Raw genomic sequence first — 18,211 nt, 5'->3', positions numbered from 1 at the left:
TAGTTTGCTACTGTTGTGGAAGATGCAACTTTCTCATCAGAAAAATAAAGCTCGGAAAGACGAGTTGTTGTGGTGAAAATCTATTTTAGAGTTATCGAAACTTCTCATGCAAATTTCATGTATTACTTCAGAAGAACCATAGACTAGGAATCCTCTAGACTGAGTTTAGAGCAATTATTTCATGAAACCGATGCTGCCAAAAATACGGGGGTGCGGGGGGACGAGGTGAGCGAATCCCGTGCTCTGATTGGTCCGTTCAAAGACACGGACCAATCACGGCACGGGATTGACTCGAAAATGGAGTAAAACTACCGTATAAGTGGCAGAGGGGGTAGCGTTACTATGCTCAGTCTAGAGGATTCCTAGTCTATGAGAAGAACTGACGTCAATTTACTCTATATATCGCTTTTATAAGGGTGCTACAGTTGCATCATAACTTTATTACGCGAGGTTCACAATCATTTTCATTTGCAAGGGCTAACTCTGACCAAAATCATACTACGTCAAAGGTAGCTTGATAGAAAAAAAAAACACTAAAACATGTCTTAAAGCAAAAACTCTGGTAGAAACGACGTGCCTAAACTTAATGAATGATTAGTAGAAAATGGTTATCCTATAGGTCCTGCTCGATTACATTGTAAAATGTGTTTTTTTGTTGTAAAATAGGGTTTTTAAAAGTGTTAATCAAAGTTCACGGCAGCTTGATCGCGTAATTAAAAAGTTAAAATATACCGTGATCACTTTTGCCTTTCTCACGAAATGAAAAATACTGGGGTACTTATAGGTCGAGATTATACTTTGTTAATTAGTTTTCTTTTGACAAAGATATCTGTGAGTGAAGTTTCCGAACATTTTTAGGGAGTAGGTTATACTTACAGGGGTAACTTTTAAACATATTTTGAAGATTTACCTCCGACGTTTCGAGGAGGGCGTTGTCCCCGTGGACAACTACTGGAGTCAGGACCAAACCACTGTATTGAGCTGCATAACCCTAAAATCCTGTCCACGGATCGTCATTTCTACAGCAGGAAAGTACGGGAAGCCATTGAAATAATAAAACAGTAATTTCAATCGAGACGAGGGTTTCAAGATCTCATCCACATGGAATCCAGTCATTAGTAAATGTAAGCGTAAACGAATATCGACAGTCGATAAATCGAATATCGTTAGTGTTGTGTGTCGACAGAGTGACATCCCTAGTGCGCAAAACGTTCAAGCGGATAAACAAGACCAAGTGCGGGTAGTTCGAAAAACTCGCGCGGTTAGAAGATGCTGATGTCAACTTAAGCCAGTCTTCTCCGAGACCACGGGGACAACGCCGTCCTCGAAACGTCGGAGGTACTTAAATCTTAAAAACTTAGATACGCGATTAAGTCCCGTTGTACAATTTAATAATGTGTAAAAATCGTGAAAGTTTAAATCAGTGATATTTTGAAGAGTCGTACCTTTGGTATGTATGGAAGTGCGTCGATGAGAGTTAGCCTGTAGAAGTTGCTTTTTGAGTTGGGGTCCTTCATTGTGATCACATCAAGGAACTGCATGGCTTGGATAGCGATTTCGCTTTGGCATCTATTAACAATCAATAATTTATGAAATATTTCACGTGATAATAAATAAATATAATTCACGTTACTAAAAACAAAATAATCATACAAAACAATATCTCTAACCGTAACAATATGTATCAAATGTATGTGATGTATGTGTAAATATCGAACACGCTTTTTATGCTGCCAAAAAATGTTCAATTTGAATAAATCTAACATAGGTAACTCGGGGTTAACCGATTAAATCCGGAGTTACCAGTACAATTTAAACCTGTGTTAACCGATAACTCCGAGTTAGTTGCTAACCCTGGATTGGTGTTAGTGGTCCTTAATAGTGTCACTGCGACAAAGGAAGATCAATTTGCATTTGAACTTTACTGTGTGAAAACACGGTAAACAATTAAATGAGTTTTACGTGTCATCCGGTGTTAACGGAATTAAAGAAGCACCAATTGTAAGTACAATAGACACAAATGTGTCCTAGTTTAACCTTTTCGACGCCGTGTCAAACACAAAAGCTGTCACTCGGACGCCACGTCACCGAAGTGTCAAAACTGAAATTGAACTTTATGCACGTAGGTCTATGTTACTCTGTGGTTTGTGACCGATTAATCCGTCTTTGGCGTTGGACCTGCGGTGCGGATATATCGGTCATTGGCGTCCAAAAGGTTAAGTAGTCCTGAGTGAATGTTTGGTAAAGTTACTTGAAGTATTTAATGAGTGGTAGCAGCTGTGTGGTGGGACGCGGATGAGGGTCGCGGGATAGAAGCCTCTGCACTGCCTCCTGCAGCGCGGCGGGCACTCGCGGCAACACGGCGCTCACTTGCTCGTCCAACTGATCACAAATAACAACAATACAGAGACATCCTTAAGGGCTCATTTAGACGGCGCAAGATCTCGCATGCGAGTTTCATTACATTGCGTCATTTGATCGGTCGGTTGAATTTATGTTACCTCAATGGTCCGCAATGTAACTAAAATCGTATACGAGTTTGTGCGCCGTCTAAAACGGTGGTAACAAACAGTTTAGTGCTGCCGGCCCTCATTATGTCAAACCGTTTACATACAGGTTGTAGCTCTATGATCCTTCATAGATTTTCTTCATCGATTTTGCTTAGAAAATAGTATAAATAATTAAATCAAAATGCATCAGTGCAATACAATCAACAACCACCATAACTCAAACTATTATGACAGTTTTACGACAATAATTTACGCTGAGCTAAAAATGTTTCTTTGGCTACTATGGTCGTATTATTGAAACGAATACGTGCACCATCCCCACGTAACTTTACACTTTCTTTTTTTATCTTTATACCAAAATAACACGTACTACATTAGCGTGGGAAGTAGGTACAGATCGACTTGGCGTGGGAAGTGTAGCCATCTCTACAGAAGGAGCCTTTGGAGTAAAGGAATGTATTTGCTGAGCTGAGGTTGTAGGAGTCAAATCGGTAACTCTTAAGGTCGTCTGTCATTGGTCTTCGTACCTACTGAAAGTAACACCATGTATTGCTGATAAGTACTCACGAATTCGATTTGCTTGACGTATAGCATGGGATTGTTGTTGGCCTGTATAAGTGGTTTTCCGGAGTTGAATACCGCGCATATCACCAGCCCCAGAGAGAACATGTCCGACAAGATGTTGCAGTTGCCGTTCGTCTGCACCTCGGGAGCTGCGCAGAGGAAACAAGCAGAATACCAGAAAGTTATAACACCAAGTCACCAGTATTACTGGCAACTAATATTGGTTATGTGACTGGCTTTATGACACGAGCGAAGGAAGTTTCATAATAGTATCACACGAGTGTTTTGTTGCCTACCTAATTATGTACAGTTACATACACTGAATGGATTTGCGCGGATATGGCATCAAGCAATCAAATCTTCACATCAAAAACGTCAGAACCTAAACAATTAGAACAGAACATAGTCTAATATAAAACATGGTCTTCTCTTCCCAGAGTGACACAAGCCTACGTCACAATGACATTGCCACTTTATATAGCGCTATCGCATATTATCATATAGCGCTATCGCATGATGACGTTGCTTGTGTCAGTCACGTGGTCGGAAGAGAGTACCAGGCGGAGTATAGGTACTATTATACCATGGAACAGAACATATTATACTTATTTTTTTTAAAGTTTAAAGTTTTTAAAGTTTAAGGCACAACTCATACTGCCATGTTCATTCAAAATGCTGTGCGTGCTATTTATGCACGCTGTTTGTACCTACCTTGAAAAATATTTTAAAAATAAAAGTTGTGTAGTCATTTATTTTATTAAGTCGTTTTCACACGATCATATACAACGGACTTGTATGAACGGGACATGTCACATCACTTACTGCCGTATTCGAACTTCAAGATATTCACAAGAGACGACACGTACTAGATCCTTTCTAGATACGTTATAGTTTAGATTTCAACTAGTTCTCTTTTGCAGCGCAATTCGGGCAACCAAGGTCACTTTTACGATAGATCGGGTTAGATATCTATTAGATGTGAATTAGATCTCTAAGTAATATCTTGTGGAAATCGTTCAAGAGTATCTCCAGAATCGCGGAAATGTCAAATTTGACAGGTTAGATCTTAAACATATCGTTATCGTATCTTGGCCATGTCTAAAAGATATCTAATAGATGTCTATTACAAAATCCGAATCGGGCCCTTATTCCCGTATTACTCATTAAGTCTTTTCTAAGACACATGTTTACTATACCTACGAATTTGAGACAGGTTAGGTATTTTTAATTATGTCGCACTTGGAGTACCTTACAAATATTAGAAGTTTCGTGATAGTTAGGTAGGTAGTTGTTAAAACTTTGACGATCTCATGCGCCGTTCTGCACATGCCGTTTGGTACATTAAACCAAAACTTCCTAAGCTCGAGCGAGGTTGTCTAGCCTCAATTCAATTTTGTGGAATAGGTAAGCATACTTACTTACACACCGTGTTTTTTTTGTATTTCGTTAATATAATATCGGGATATGATTAAGTGGATTTAAAGAAACTAAATGGCATAGTTAAATTTGGAATAAAATGTTATATTTGTTGTAATACGGGCATTATAGTTAATTCGAACAAATAATTGAAAATTATTTTATTTCATCCGTTTGAAAAGAAAAATGCATCAGAAAGACAGATGCAGCGAAAAGTCACGTGATCATTTCCATACATTACCTATTTCGCTTTCGATTGCCATTTACTATCATTGTTTGTCACTTTGCAAGACCCCCAGACTTGTCATTGCATAATATGTTTGTCTCACATTTTACTGTAAGTATTACTTATGAGTTTGACATAATGTACCTATTATATTTGAAATTCGGAAAGTTTTGTCGAACATCGTTACACAGAGTGATTTATTCGTAGATGTCACTTTTGGTCGACTAACGTTGGGTAGAATTTTGGACCTTTTGGTTCATATTCGGTTCGCTTCTGATTAGCAGAACAAAATTTCGTTTAGGCAACCTTTAGTCAAATAACGTTTTACATTTTATACGTTTTACTTTTTTAGTTACTTATCGTTAAGTTATTGTCCAAGAAAAATCTAAGTTTTCGATGAAATCAGATCCTGTTAAGTGTACGATTTAAACGTTAGATTTTTACTTTTTGCGCCATACACATCTCACGAAATGGTGATAGGTGGTGAAAATCTGTAAGTTGCGCGAAATAACGCTATCTCTATTGGCCGTTAATTGGTATAAACATCATTGACATCCACCTATGATAAACCTCACTTGTAATTGCCATATGAGAATACCTAATACTTTAGATTGAAATTGAAGAAGAAAATAAGAAAGAAAATAAAATACAACAATTTGTGTAATAAATGTAATATGTATTAGAAATCACCGTTATCGAATTCATTTCCAATCCAATCTCGATACGTCATTAGCATACTCCAGAACAGAATAGATAAATATAGTGCTGGTGTGGTATTTGCATTTTAAATCACGTACGGGACTCTACACGAGTATTTCTGTATTCAAATTGTATTTTGCTATGATGCGTCTGGGGACTGACACGTCGGACATGTACGTGTAACAATACTCAGTAAATATTTACTCTCTGGACAACGACATATTCCTTGAAAAGTAAAAGTTTACAACTGTATCCTCACCACGTTTTCTTTTTTCAAAGAAAATATAACATTTATTCTTAGACGAGCGACCCGCCCCGGCTTCGCACGGGTTACACAAAACCTTAACAAATTATACACCTAAAACATCCTCAAAAATGTCTATTGATAGGTGAAAACCGCATGTAAATCCGCTCAGTACCTAGTTTTTGAGTTTATCAATCAATTATAGTGAAATAAGATTTGTCAGATGATAGTTGAAATGTGGGACCGAACTGAAGGTGGAAGTCCTCCGCAAAATGACGTGCGTTAGATTGCGATTCTATTGACAGATGTTTTTTTAACTTATTGTCATACTGGGTGATTGTTATGATGGGAGGTGGTTTGATAAGCTCGCGCCAAGACTTCTATCTTTAGCAACACTTCTAGGCTAGGATCACCTCAGTCTAACTGTATGAAGCTCTTTCGATGAACCTTCGAGATCGTTTTTAATTAGATGATGTTGTACTATATTGCGCAGATAAATTTACAGGCAAATACAGCTAATTAACATTATTTAATTATTTTAATATATTTTTTTGACATGTTTCCCTCAAATCAATTATATTTTAGTAGGTAATACCTTAAATTAAGCAATTTTGTATTTTAATTTGTATTTTAATTTTAATTGTAGGTAATTGTAAGTTTTTTATGTTTCACAGCCTTATGCTTGCCTTATGAGCCATGTTGCTTGAATAAAAAAATATTATTATTATTTATGTTTTTATTTTGTTTTTCTCTCCTAAGTGGAGGTGATTTTACTTCCATAACCGCGGGCTTTTGGCCAAACGAGAATGGATTTTTTGGATCCTACTGATCTGATATGATTTACGTACTAATCTACAAGTGTTCATGATAACTGCTTTTTGTAGGAGTATGTATGTGAGTGGGTGTGCTTCAAGAGTTTTTAGGCTAGTGTGCAGAGTGCGGGGAATTACACCTGTCGACGAAATTACAATCGGAACAGTTTTAACTGTGCTTACTTTCCATTGGTTTTGGATTTCTATGGTCAAATCGGTATATTTGCTAATTTTCTAGGTATGAGTGGATACAAGGTTGTGAGTATTGGGTACGGCTATCACTGTATACACTTACCCAAATAGTCAAGGTTTGGCTGGGCAATCTTGGCCACTTTGATAGACCACGGCGCAACTGTCAGCATCTCTGTGGGATCATCTCCAAGAATATTTTCTGAAACAAACATAAAAACTGTTTATTATTTTATATTTTATTATTAATTCTGCTTTTTACATTGTAATATGATTGTGTTGGACCTATTTTGTCCTAAATAAACGGATTCATTATTATAAATACGATAATGTATTTTGGCTAAACTGCATGATGGCGCAATCTCAGCTCACTCATTCGAAGTGAAACCCTTAATTTGAATGGGTTTATGAGTTAGATGAGACAGAAATGTGCATTCACTCATTCAGGTTTAACTACAGAGCTACAATGAACCCTTCTAATTATAAGAAAGAGCAGAAATATTGCCTACTGCTGTAAAAATCCATTTACCGTCCATAAAGTGAAATTTATTCGGTTATTGAGTAAATATTCGAGTAAAGCGTCTACGAATAAGATTGTAAAGCGGCAGCTCGTTACGGGAGTTAAAAGAAAATAAACGACGAGGAAATGTGCCCTCAGGAAATACCGTTTGTCGTCGCGCCGTCGCCTGCTGATCGTTCTTCGACAGTACACTATAAGAATTCAATTTTTATTTATTATTTAAGGCGTGTTTCTTTTTAGAAGCTACGTGTGAGATCGACTTGTAAAACGTGAGTCAATGAAATATCGCTACAACTGACGAAATACGTGAGGAATTTTCATATTTTATTATCTGTACGTTTTAGAATACCTAAGTATTTAATGGAGCCGCTTCTTCGCTGTTGCGGTCAGCTGGGAGGCGATCCTATATAGGGTAACGGCACCAGTGGCCAGCCGGGTACCAGTGGTCAGCCTTTTGAGCCGTTTATTGGTCATAAATATCTGGTATATTCGTTTAAACAAATCGCGAGTACTCAAATAGGAGCTTTGATTCCTTATTGGTTAATACGTCACACGACAGGTGCGGTGAGGGAACGGGGGGAAGAAATATACTCGTTCATACAGGTGCTGTTTGTCGACGAGTGCAATAGTGTCATGTCCGCCATATTTTTTACTGCACGTGGTGTTCTCTTAACAGGCAAGAAAAACTATGTTTTAATGTTAAAAGTTAATGTTTTTGTTAATGATTGGTTTATTTATTAGTGTATCTATTAAATTGCATTATATATGAATGAAAATATCAATTTTTCACTTATAAATTGACGGGGCTGGCCACTGGATAACACTTTTTTCCAAAGAATCCAGTGCCCAGCCCCCCACGGCTGACCTTTGGGTTATTCGTTTATTTTATTATTTTCGAGCCAATGCGACCGTTAGGACCGTTAAATTTACATTTTCAAATTTAGTTAGGCATGCCCTAGTCAATTTAAAGTAAAACCCAGTAGTCAGCCGCATTTGAAATAACGTTTTAATGCGGCTGAGCACTGGGTTTCGCGGATCCAGTACTCAGCCATTGACCTTGCTTGGTACGTCGCCGCCAAAAATATGACCACAAATTTTAAACCCTATCTCATTGAAATAAGGTTCAAAAGTGTATACATATTTTTGACGTTAACTATACATAACTATCATTTTGCTTTTTCCTGGTCGGTATCTGACATTGTTTATTAATGATAATTAGATCTGCATAGACTCGATTAATTATTTTTTACCGAATACCTACTAGGAACGTAATTATATATTACCAGATTTACCTCATTAATTTTTGATGGATTAATTAATAGAAAATAAATATTGCGATTCCTAGTTTGCAAGAATAATTAAGTACCTATGGCCAACAAATTTCGTGTCATAAGAATTGTATGTACCTATAAGATTTTTTATTTATTAAATAAGTAAACAAGTAGGTAAGTAATACATATGTATATGCAAAAAATTATAAACTAAAATTAAAAACTACAATAACAATAACTAAAATAGTAATAAAAAATAGATATTTGTATAACATCGTTGATTTTGATATATGCAAAAAATTATAAACTAAAATTAAAAACTACAACTAACTACAATAACGATAACAAAAATTATAAAGAAAAAATAAATATTATAATATCGTTGATTTTGATATAAATATTAGTGATTTTGATCTAATTATTATGAATAGCTTATGCAGGCTGAGTACTGGGTACACTGAGGCTGCTTACTGGATTTTGGAGGCTGACTACTGGAGAAAAGTGCCACTTTTTGTTTAAACTTAATTAGAGATATTATAAAGAGGGTTGTTATTTTTTTAAATATTTTGTTTTAAAACTATGATAAACAATTGATCTAACCATGTCATTTGTTTAATTATCCGACTAATCCTGTAGAAATGCCGAACGTTCAAACTTAAAAAAGTCGTTATAAGGCTGACTACTGGTGCCTTTACCCTAATAGCGTCTGTCATTTATTCGCTGTCTTTATCGTTATTAACTACGTACGTCGTCTAAGTATTAGATCTTAGGTATTAGATTTTTCACTTAGCTCATCGAGTATACCCCCGAGCCTGTCTTCAGTACAAGTTTACTAGGAAATAGCCCTAGAATTTAAGTTCGAAGTTACGCTTGCTTGATGTCTAGAGAATTGCATCCTAAAATGCAAGCAGGATGCTTAAGTATTGTTTATATTGCAATGAATATTTTATTCAACGAAACATAACATATTTAAGACTCACCGATAAACTCTAAGCCGAAAAGTTTCCATGTGCCGCGTCTGGTAACGATGATCACTTGTGGGCACACGTTGCGGTGGATCTGGCGCGCCGTGTAGTGCAGGTAGTGCAGCGCTTCGATAATCTGCGTGATCATAAATAAACAATCGGCAATTGTTGCATTTAGGCTCGGGCACAGGTTACCTATGTACCTATATAAGATTTTGTAAGTATTCTTCGCGCAGTCATACACCTCCAGAAGTACAGATACATGGACTCCTTGGTGGTCTTGGGGTGGAAATAATAGTAGTCATATACCCTCGAACACGTAAACACGATTCTGCATCGCTACTATCGAGCTAGCCGCGTAGCCAACGTGTCAATCGCTTACGCTCCGTAGCGATCGAGACGCAACTGTCGCACTAATATGGAAGAGCGATAGAGAGACACAAAGCGTTTCGTTGTCGTAGCTATAGCGATTGTCAGCTTGGCTAGGCCGGCAGAAGTACCTACAAAGGATGATGAACGATTTACCCATAGATTTACCTAACCCAACGAAACGCAGCACTCTTTTACGCCGGGTTCATAAATGAACCCCTGGTTAAAGTGTTGTTCCTGGGTGCTACAACTTATTCAATTTGGGAAGACATTTTATCACGCGGCTGAATTTTTTAAACGTAGCTGTACGTCACCTAACTTACCGGTCTTGTCAGTAGGTAAGGTATTGGTTTCAGAAAACTTATGCATCCGTAACGGCCGAACTTAATTAAATTTCGCTGAACAAAGGTCAAAAGTTAGATGAAAACAACTTTTCTTTATTATATCTTAATAAAGCGTAAAACAAGAAGCGTATATTTCCAGGAACTTTACTCACCGTGAGACTTTTTTTGAATAATGCATTAAATACAGCTTACATCATTTTTTTCCTCTCTTATATCTAAGTGATCGGACTATAATTGAAATAAATTATAAAACTGAGGACGTAAATGTCTTTTAAAAATATTATATGTAAGTAAGTAGCAATCAATTACACGTGTTAAATAGGTAGGTATATATATGTCGAAGTAGCTATAGTAGTTAATCGTACTAATTTTCTTGTACAATGTAACCAATATTGTTGCATATTTTGAATATGCCCTTATCTTAAATATACATACTTTACTAAGGTTGTAGGTAAGGTTAAGTTAATCTTAAAATCCATTGCGGGCGAGTGCTACCGTCTCCAGGGTGTAGCTAGTAAAAGGGCGGATAAACTTGAGTGGACCCATTTCCATGGAGACGCGTGCGGCCGTAGGGTAACAATATTCACAAAACTTTAGAAGATTATTAGTGGATCGGTATATTTTGAGTTAAAGCGCTGGTGGCCTAGTGAAGCGCTGGTGGCCTAGTTGAAGCGCTGGTGGCCTAGTGGTAAGAGCGTGCGACTTGCAATCCGGAGGTCGCGGGTTCAAACCCCAGCTCGTACCAATGAGTTTTTCGGAACTTATGTACGAAATATCATTTGATATTTACCAGTCGCTTTTCGGTGAAGGAAAACATCGTGAGGAAACCGGCTAATCCCAATAAGGGCCTAGTTTACCCTCTGGGTTGGAAGGTCAGATGGCAGTCGCTTTCGTAAAAACTAGTGCCCACGCCAATTCCTGGGATTAGTTGCCAAGCGGACCCCAGGCTCCCATGAGCCGTGGCAAAATGCCGGGACAACGCGAGGAAGATGATGATGGTATATTTTGAGTTAAAAAAAGTTAACTGACTTATCTGGACGTGAATTTAGTAAGATTATTAATTAAACTTAATTTATTTATTTATAGTTGCAAATTTCATGATATATTACATACAATCTATTCACTTTCTTTTCACTTCAATCTATTTTTAGGAAATAATTTTCAAACTGCTGTCAGTTTCCTGTTCGTTATTCTTAACACCATAATATAAATCTTACGTACATATCTATAGGTACAGGATATCTATTTCAAATAAGAGTAAATATGCAACATAAGTGTTATAATATATCGGGTGGAACAGAACGAAGAACTTTTATGCTTTTCACTTATTAATCACGTTAATATTTCTAACCGATTATGAGATATAGTTTGTTTAACATTACTGCAAAAAGCTGCATGTTTCAACCCTAGCAAGTAGATAGAAAATGTAATAGTAGGTACATTATTGTCGAGGTTTGGAAGTAGCTACTTGCAGGCTGAGGATTCGTTTTAAATGGACGACCTTGGGAGTCCGTTTAATTGAATCCGAAGCCAGCAAGTAGCCTTCCAGCCGAGTCATATATAGTGCTTTTCTCAAAAATAGTGCAAGAAATAAAAATATGTTTCAGAAGCAACGTTCTAATTTTCTCCGAATAAAGTAAAACCATTAAAAAGATTTGCTTGCCGCCTTTTTAAAAAAAGTAGTGTATTTTTCTGCTGAAAATACGCCAACGTATTTGAGACACCTAAATAGTCGCGGTACCAACATTATAATAAAAAGTGCTGATCATCTGTTTGGCTGTTTAATGGACCTATGCCTTCATTTGATATGGCCATTTAAAGTTTTAAAAAGATTGGAACTCGTTAAATAATGGAATTTGTATGCAACATTGCAGTCCCGAAATCGAGACTGCAATGTTTTTAACTTTTTAATTTTTTGAATGACCATAAACTACGCGCAACCTATTTTTTAACCGACAACGTCGACTTTGCTGTCCATTTTTGAGAAAATAATTTACATTTTAATTTTAATAATTTTGTAGTAGTAGTAGTAGTAGTAGTCCTCACAGTTATAAAAATATTTAATTTTTAATGATTTTATTTTACTTTTTAATCCAGCTTTTCGATTATAATAACTCGATTGTAGATCACTTACATAACACTATCCTTTCAGCTCAATCTCTAGAAATGTTCTATCCTGTATATATGTACGTATAACGGGCGACGGGTGGTGTTAGCATTTAAAGGACTTAGATCAATCAGAGTATTGAAGGGCAGAGGCAATCGGCCGGCTATACAATGGGGAAGGTTTCCATTCTGCACTAGAACTAAGATCTCTGTTTCTAATACCTTAGAGCGGTTTCGCACTACGTCCGATCCTAATCCGATCCGAACCCGTGAAAATATGGTCCGAAGTAGCCGTAGAACTATTTCTATGGTAATTTACGCACTAGATCCGATCTCCGTCATCCGGTTTCGGAAAGAAATCAGTGCGTAAATTACCATAGAAATAGTTCTACGGCTACTTCGGACCATATTTTCACGGATTCGGATCGGACGTAGTGCGAAACCGCTCTTTGGCGTTTATCAAACCCACGTGCTAGAGTGATAATAGTATGGCGATAACTTTATTCATGCAAGTTGTTAGTTGTAATAAATAAGTACAATAGGTACTTAAAACTTATAAAACCTTACTACGGTTCAAAAAAAGGTCAACACGTACAAAAGTGACAAGTAAATATGTATAATCTGAAATAATCAACGAGTGAGATAGGCTGCCAGGTTAGTGAATGTAAGAAATATTTAATTATACCTACTTTAAGTAGTTGAGAACCGATGATATTTCCGCCTTCTAACAAGCTGCTAATCCTAAGTATTAGGTACGTATATAATACTTAGATATAGGTTGTTTTGACTAAAGTCCATTCAATGGATCGATTGAATCGTATCAGATGACGCTAGGTACCTGAGATGGATTATGAGATTAACGTGGCCTTTGCCGTCGAATACAGAGTCTCTTAAAACAGAATTAGTCCGTCTCACTACTACTACTACTAGTAAGTAGTGAATTCCTAAATTAACTTGATCCTATTGAAAATCATATTACGAATGGAAAAAGGAAAGGGCAGCAAAAATAGGGATTGTGCTGTCACAAAACTGTTGTAATATTGGTAATATTAAAAAAATAAGTTTGTGTTCCTGCAACCTAGACCTATAAATTGTAGAAAAAATCGGCCAAGTGCGAGCCGGACTCGCGCACTAAGGGTCCCTTACCATTATATATTAGTCGAACGACCATAGTCGAACGTTATTAAATACGAAATGCTGCTTCTGAGGATCAAGGAGATAATTAATATAAGCCGCTGAAGTAGACAGTTCTTTACATTGCTATATGTTTGTAGTAATCATACTAATCGAACGTAAACTTATGACAGCTTAAACAACCACACAGCTACAGTATGGAATGATTGGAACCGTACAGCGCCGATTACAATAACTGTCAAATAATACACGCTTTCGTTAAAGCCAGCTCGATTTTAGGTCTTACTTTCGTTTCTATTATCTTTCTAACGTATGAACATGTAGGTACTTATGTTAAATACATAAAATATTTGACCCGCTAAAAGGTGATGCTAAGCAACCGCACTTAGTGCATGTAATGAGAACGAGTACAAGAGACCTTAAGTGTGTAAAGGCTTTTTTTAATTACCAACAAAATGAAAAATAAAAATACGGTCGAGCAATTAACACAGTAGGTACACTGGCGAAATTACCTAGCGTATATTTAAGCAGGTAGCTCATGTGTGTTTATATCTTATGATATATGTATGCAGAATGTGATACGTTTCTGGGCTTTTTCTAAAATAAATATCGAAAATCCGATTCTTTCAAATCTGGACGTTCTTGGGCTCATTCTACTCAGAATCGATAGCACTCTCCATCCTACCATTAAAAAAAGATGTCCCAAAATTTTGTATGAAAATTGTACATTCCACTACGTCACGTTACATACAAGTGAAAATTTTTCTCATACTAAAAACATGACGTAATGGAATGGACATTTTGGGACATCTTTTTTTAATGGTAGGATGGAGAGTGCTGTCGATTCTGAGTAGAATGAGCCCAAGAACGTCCAGATTTGAAAGAATCGGGTTTTCATTATTTATTTTAGAAAAAGCCCTTCTACTCTAGAGCATCTGTTTATATAGTACACAAATAATAATCACGAATTTCGATAAATTGCAAAACACTTTAGATTTTAGCACCCTCCCTACACAAGTCTACAGTCCCTTGAAATAGGGTACTTCCCGTTGCCCGAGAACTATTAGAACAATCAAATTAGATAAAAAAACACGTTTTGAGGAATTAATTCCCAGCAAACTGGAAATTGTTATAATACCTTCATTAAAAATTAAAAAATTTATACCTTCATTTGTTTCTAAATGCGTGTAATCCAAGTTTGCGCATTCCCAGGAGGTGTACATAAATTTTGAAAGCTTTGGGACTTCTGGGAGATAGGTACCTACATTTTCCTTTGAATTGCCAAACCAGTCCATGTTGAAAAACCCACCATCAATTACTTACACAGGCATTACCAGCAAGATTTTGTGGATCGGACACTGGTGAAAAGGAGTTTTCCGGATTTTAACATGATTATACCAAAAATAAATGTTTTTTTTTCTATAGAGTGAAAGTTGTTTAATGAGGTTTCGATCCGATGAAGGCTTTTAATTTCCTATACTTAAACTAAACAATTATTTTTACCCCCGACGAAACCAATATGGTTTATTGCACTTAGGGACTCTCAGTCTGTTGGTTTATTTGAGTGTTTGTGCGCAGTGCTCACGAATAAATATTCCCATTTATTTTTAAAACGTTTTACTTTATTTTGGCGCGGGTTTCGGTAAAGGTTACGTGATACAACGAGTTTTGGATAGATTTAACTGACTAAACTATTGGTGCGGTGCGACTAGTCGTATGATTTTGATTGTCACTCCACGTTCACTAAAGTTATAATAATTGTAATATGTCACATAGTGTCATGTCAGGCGGCCAAACGACGAGAATAAACATTTTTCCGACAGTATTATAACTTTCATATTGACAATATTCGCCCTGGCTTGTTAAACAACTGGGGTAAACAATTGGGGTGTCACCTGCGAACTTTATACCTAGAGTCTGTGCGGAAAGAGAAGAGGCATAGAATGTATTGGTTCCTCTTCTCTTCCCGCATAGACTCTAATAAACTAATAAATATCTCTAAGTTAGATAGTTTTATGTAACTACGGTTTTATCATATTATATGTAGCGAGCGACGGAATATCAAGACAAGCTAGGTGAACGTTTATCCGTTTATTCAAACGTAAAAATAGATTTTTGTGTATGAAAGCTTGGTTATTTGATCAGGTCAGGAGTGTTTTACTGGAAAAAACCCGATCAAACCTTTTAAAGACTATCAGATCAAAGGTTCTAAGCAATATCCACTTCTAGCTACCTACAGCAAGAACATGCTTCTTGACCTGATAATGCAGCAGTTGCAGCTCTTATTGGATTCCACAAGATACCCATGCAACTTCTCTCCAATTTACAGCAAGTGAGTCGTGAAATTGAAATAAATATATGTATGTATAATAAGTACGAGTATATAGATGCCAGGTCTAGATTATAACGATAGTTTGTATACTTTTAAAGTTATGTTATAAAAGTCTCGCTTCGCTTTAACTGGCAGCCGCAACGCCCCGCGCAGTCAGAGATGTGACTTATTTGAAATACTTGTATTTAAAATGCAAATACAAAATGCAAAATACCTATTTTGTATTTTGTATTTAAATACCTTTTGAAGAAAACTATTTTGTATTTTATTTGAAATAGTTTTTGGGACCTATTTTCTATTTTCAAAATACAAAATACTTTATAGTAGGTAATGTAGATAGGAGTTACAATCTCTTCTGATGTTACAATCCTGGCAACTCTCTCATTCTTTTAACATGGAACTGTTGAATCTGTTTAGTAACGTCGCACATGACCACAAGCGTAGCGAGTGGTTAAAAAAGTGGAAAGTGTTGCGAGAGTTTCAAGGTACAAGAGGAGAACAAACTTTTCTGCCCTGATGAAACACAAACGAGACGTTTTCATCACACTAACGAGAGGCATTATACTAGCTGTAAAACATTACAAATCTAAATTAATGCTTTTAAAAATTGTCCGTTATAAACCATCATCCATCCATCCTTCCGGTTAATATGAGCAAACAACTAGAAATTTGCCACTTTAGATAGAGGATGATTGACACGCTGTTTTCAAAGAATAAAGAGTCTTTTCAATTCGGATATTCTGAGTAATACTTTTTAATTCAGACTAGGTATTCACTATTCAGAGTACCTTTTATCGCAAAGTATTTGTATTTTTAAAAAGTATTTTGAAAATACCTATTTCGTATTTTGTATTTTAAATACAAATTCAAAAACTATTTTGTATTTTGCATTTGAAATAGTATACCAAGGAAGTATTTGTATTTTGTATTTAAATACTTTTTATAAAGTATTTTTCACATCTCTGCGCGCAGTTTGTTCGATTTAGTTTTAAATTTTAAAAAGTCTATCCTAAAGCTTCCGCGAATCAACTGCTCGTAAAGCTGTAACTGAATATACCTACAAAGTAATACAAATCCAGTTTCAACATTTTTTTTTATTAATTAGTGGCTCTGTTAACCTCGCGTGTATAACTTAATGGCTCCTCTACACGATGGGCCAACGCCGGCCACTCCAAGGGACGCATTTATGCGTTAGAGGGAGCAAGTGATATTGCTATCTCATTCTACCGCATGGCTGCGTCCCTTGGAGTGGCCGGCGTTGGCCCATCGTGTACAGGAGCCATAAAACTGAATACTTGTATGGATCCGCCATTTTGAATCAAAAATCTAAACGCTGAATCGGAAAAAAAGCATCGAGCGTGCTCACAAAATTTCAAGAGAATCGGTTGAGAACCTGTCGAGGAAAATATCCGGATATACGACAGCCCAAGCTCAAGCGGAGACGTTCGCTAACGCTCGGTCAGTAACGAAATATTTTGTACATTAGTTATTCATATTCAAGCTGTGAATTATTTCAAGCCACTATAAACACAAAAGATTTTTTAAAGATAGAAGACACAAAGTATTTTTCACCACACCAGCTCGGAAAGGCTTACTTTGCACTTCAAAAACTGATAGCAAAGTTGCATTTTATTTACATGTGTGGCAAAGTAATCAAATGCAAATTTTTAGTTGTTTTCTTATGTTTGCTGGTAGAATTGACTTTTAAATGACGATTTTGGATGATAAATATTTAATAACATTCATTTGGATTTGATTTTGTTTGATAGGTATTTTACATTTAATAATTGCCTTGGGGTTGGTGTGGTGTAAAATTTTGCGTTTCACTCGGGGGCAATTCAATATTAGCACGAGCGGTTAAACAACAACTTTGCTCCCTTGTAAAACAAATAAAATAACTATATACTATGTGTAGCGATTTCAAGCAGCAAATCGGCTCACTAATTTGCGCGACCTAATGTTAGTAGATAGGGTAATTGTGTCTGTTTGCCGTCCAGTGCCTGTTTCCGTCCACTTGGCGGAGTTGCTACAAAGAATTGCGGAAAATTTGAATATAAACAAGCCTTCTCACACATGTTTGGATTTGTTGCAATCCATAATGTCTAAGCAATATTTTTACCAAAATAAAAGTGTTATTTGACAAATAGCGGCTTTAAAAAAAATTATGTAAGTGGCGGCATTGCATCCAGAGCTTGAAAACGACATTTTGCAAGAAAAAAAAAGTGTTGGCGGCAAATGTTCACGGTAAGTTTATTAATTAATTTAACTAGTTTAAGTTACGTTATTGGCACATACTGCAACTTAAAAGTATAGTAAACGCAATTTTAAGTGTTTTTTATAGTTTTTTCATAATAATCTTTGATAAATTTAGTGGACGAGTACTGACATACTAATTTTGAAAAATATTTAGTTTCCGACCACACGGACGGTAACTGGAACAGCTAGGTGAGTATTTGTTATGATCGTTTTACTACAAAAGACTTATAAACTACTATATATTTTCTCTTAAA

General features: G+C 36.3%; 1 protein-coding gene across 1 annotated transcript in view; it reads right to left on the bottom strand.

Annotated features, from left to right (window-relative positions):
• LOC134661450 (SCY1-like protein 2) overlaps positions 1 to 18,211 on the bottom strand; it is a 67,156-nt gene that overhangs the window by 17,959 nt on the left and 30,986 nt on the right. Inside the window, exons 4-8 of the mRNA XM_063517544.1 lie at positions 9,432 to 9,552; positions 6,767 to 6,862; positions 3,078 to 3,223; positions 2,252 to 2,382; positions 1,446 to 1,569 (exon numbers count right to left, since the gene is read on the bottom strand). Coding sequence (XP_063373614.1) covers positions 1,446 to 1,569; positions 2,252 to 2,382; positions 3,078 to 3,223; positions 6,767 to 6,862; positions 9,432 to 9,552 — 618 coding nt within the window. The remainder of the gene's footprint in view (positions 1 to 1,445; positions 1,570 to 2,251; positions 2,383 to 3,077; positions 3,224 to 6,766; positions 6,863 to 9,431; positions 9,553 to 18,211) is intronic.

This window comes from Cydia amplana, chromosome Z, assembly GCF_948474715.1.
Source record: "Cydia amplana chromosome Z, ilCydAmpl1.1, whole genome shotgun sequence".
NCBI lineage: Eukaryota > Metazoa > Arthropoda > Insecta > Lepidoptera > Tortricidae > Cydia > Cydia amplana.
Note: the sequence above shows the minus strand (reverse complement) of the source record. Positions and strands in the feature narration are given on the sequence as shown.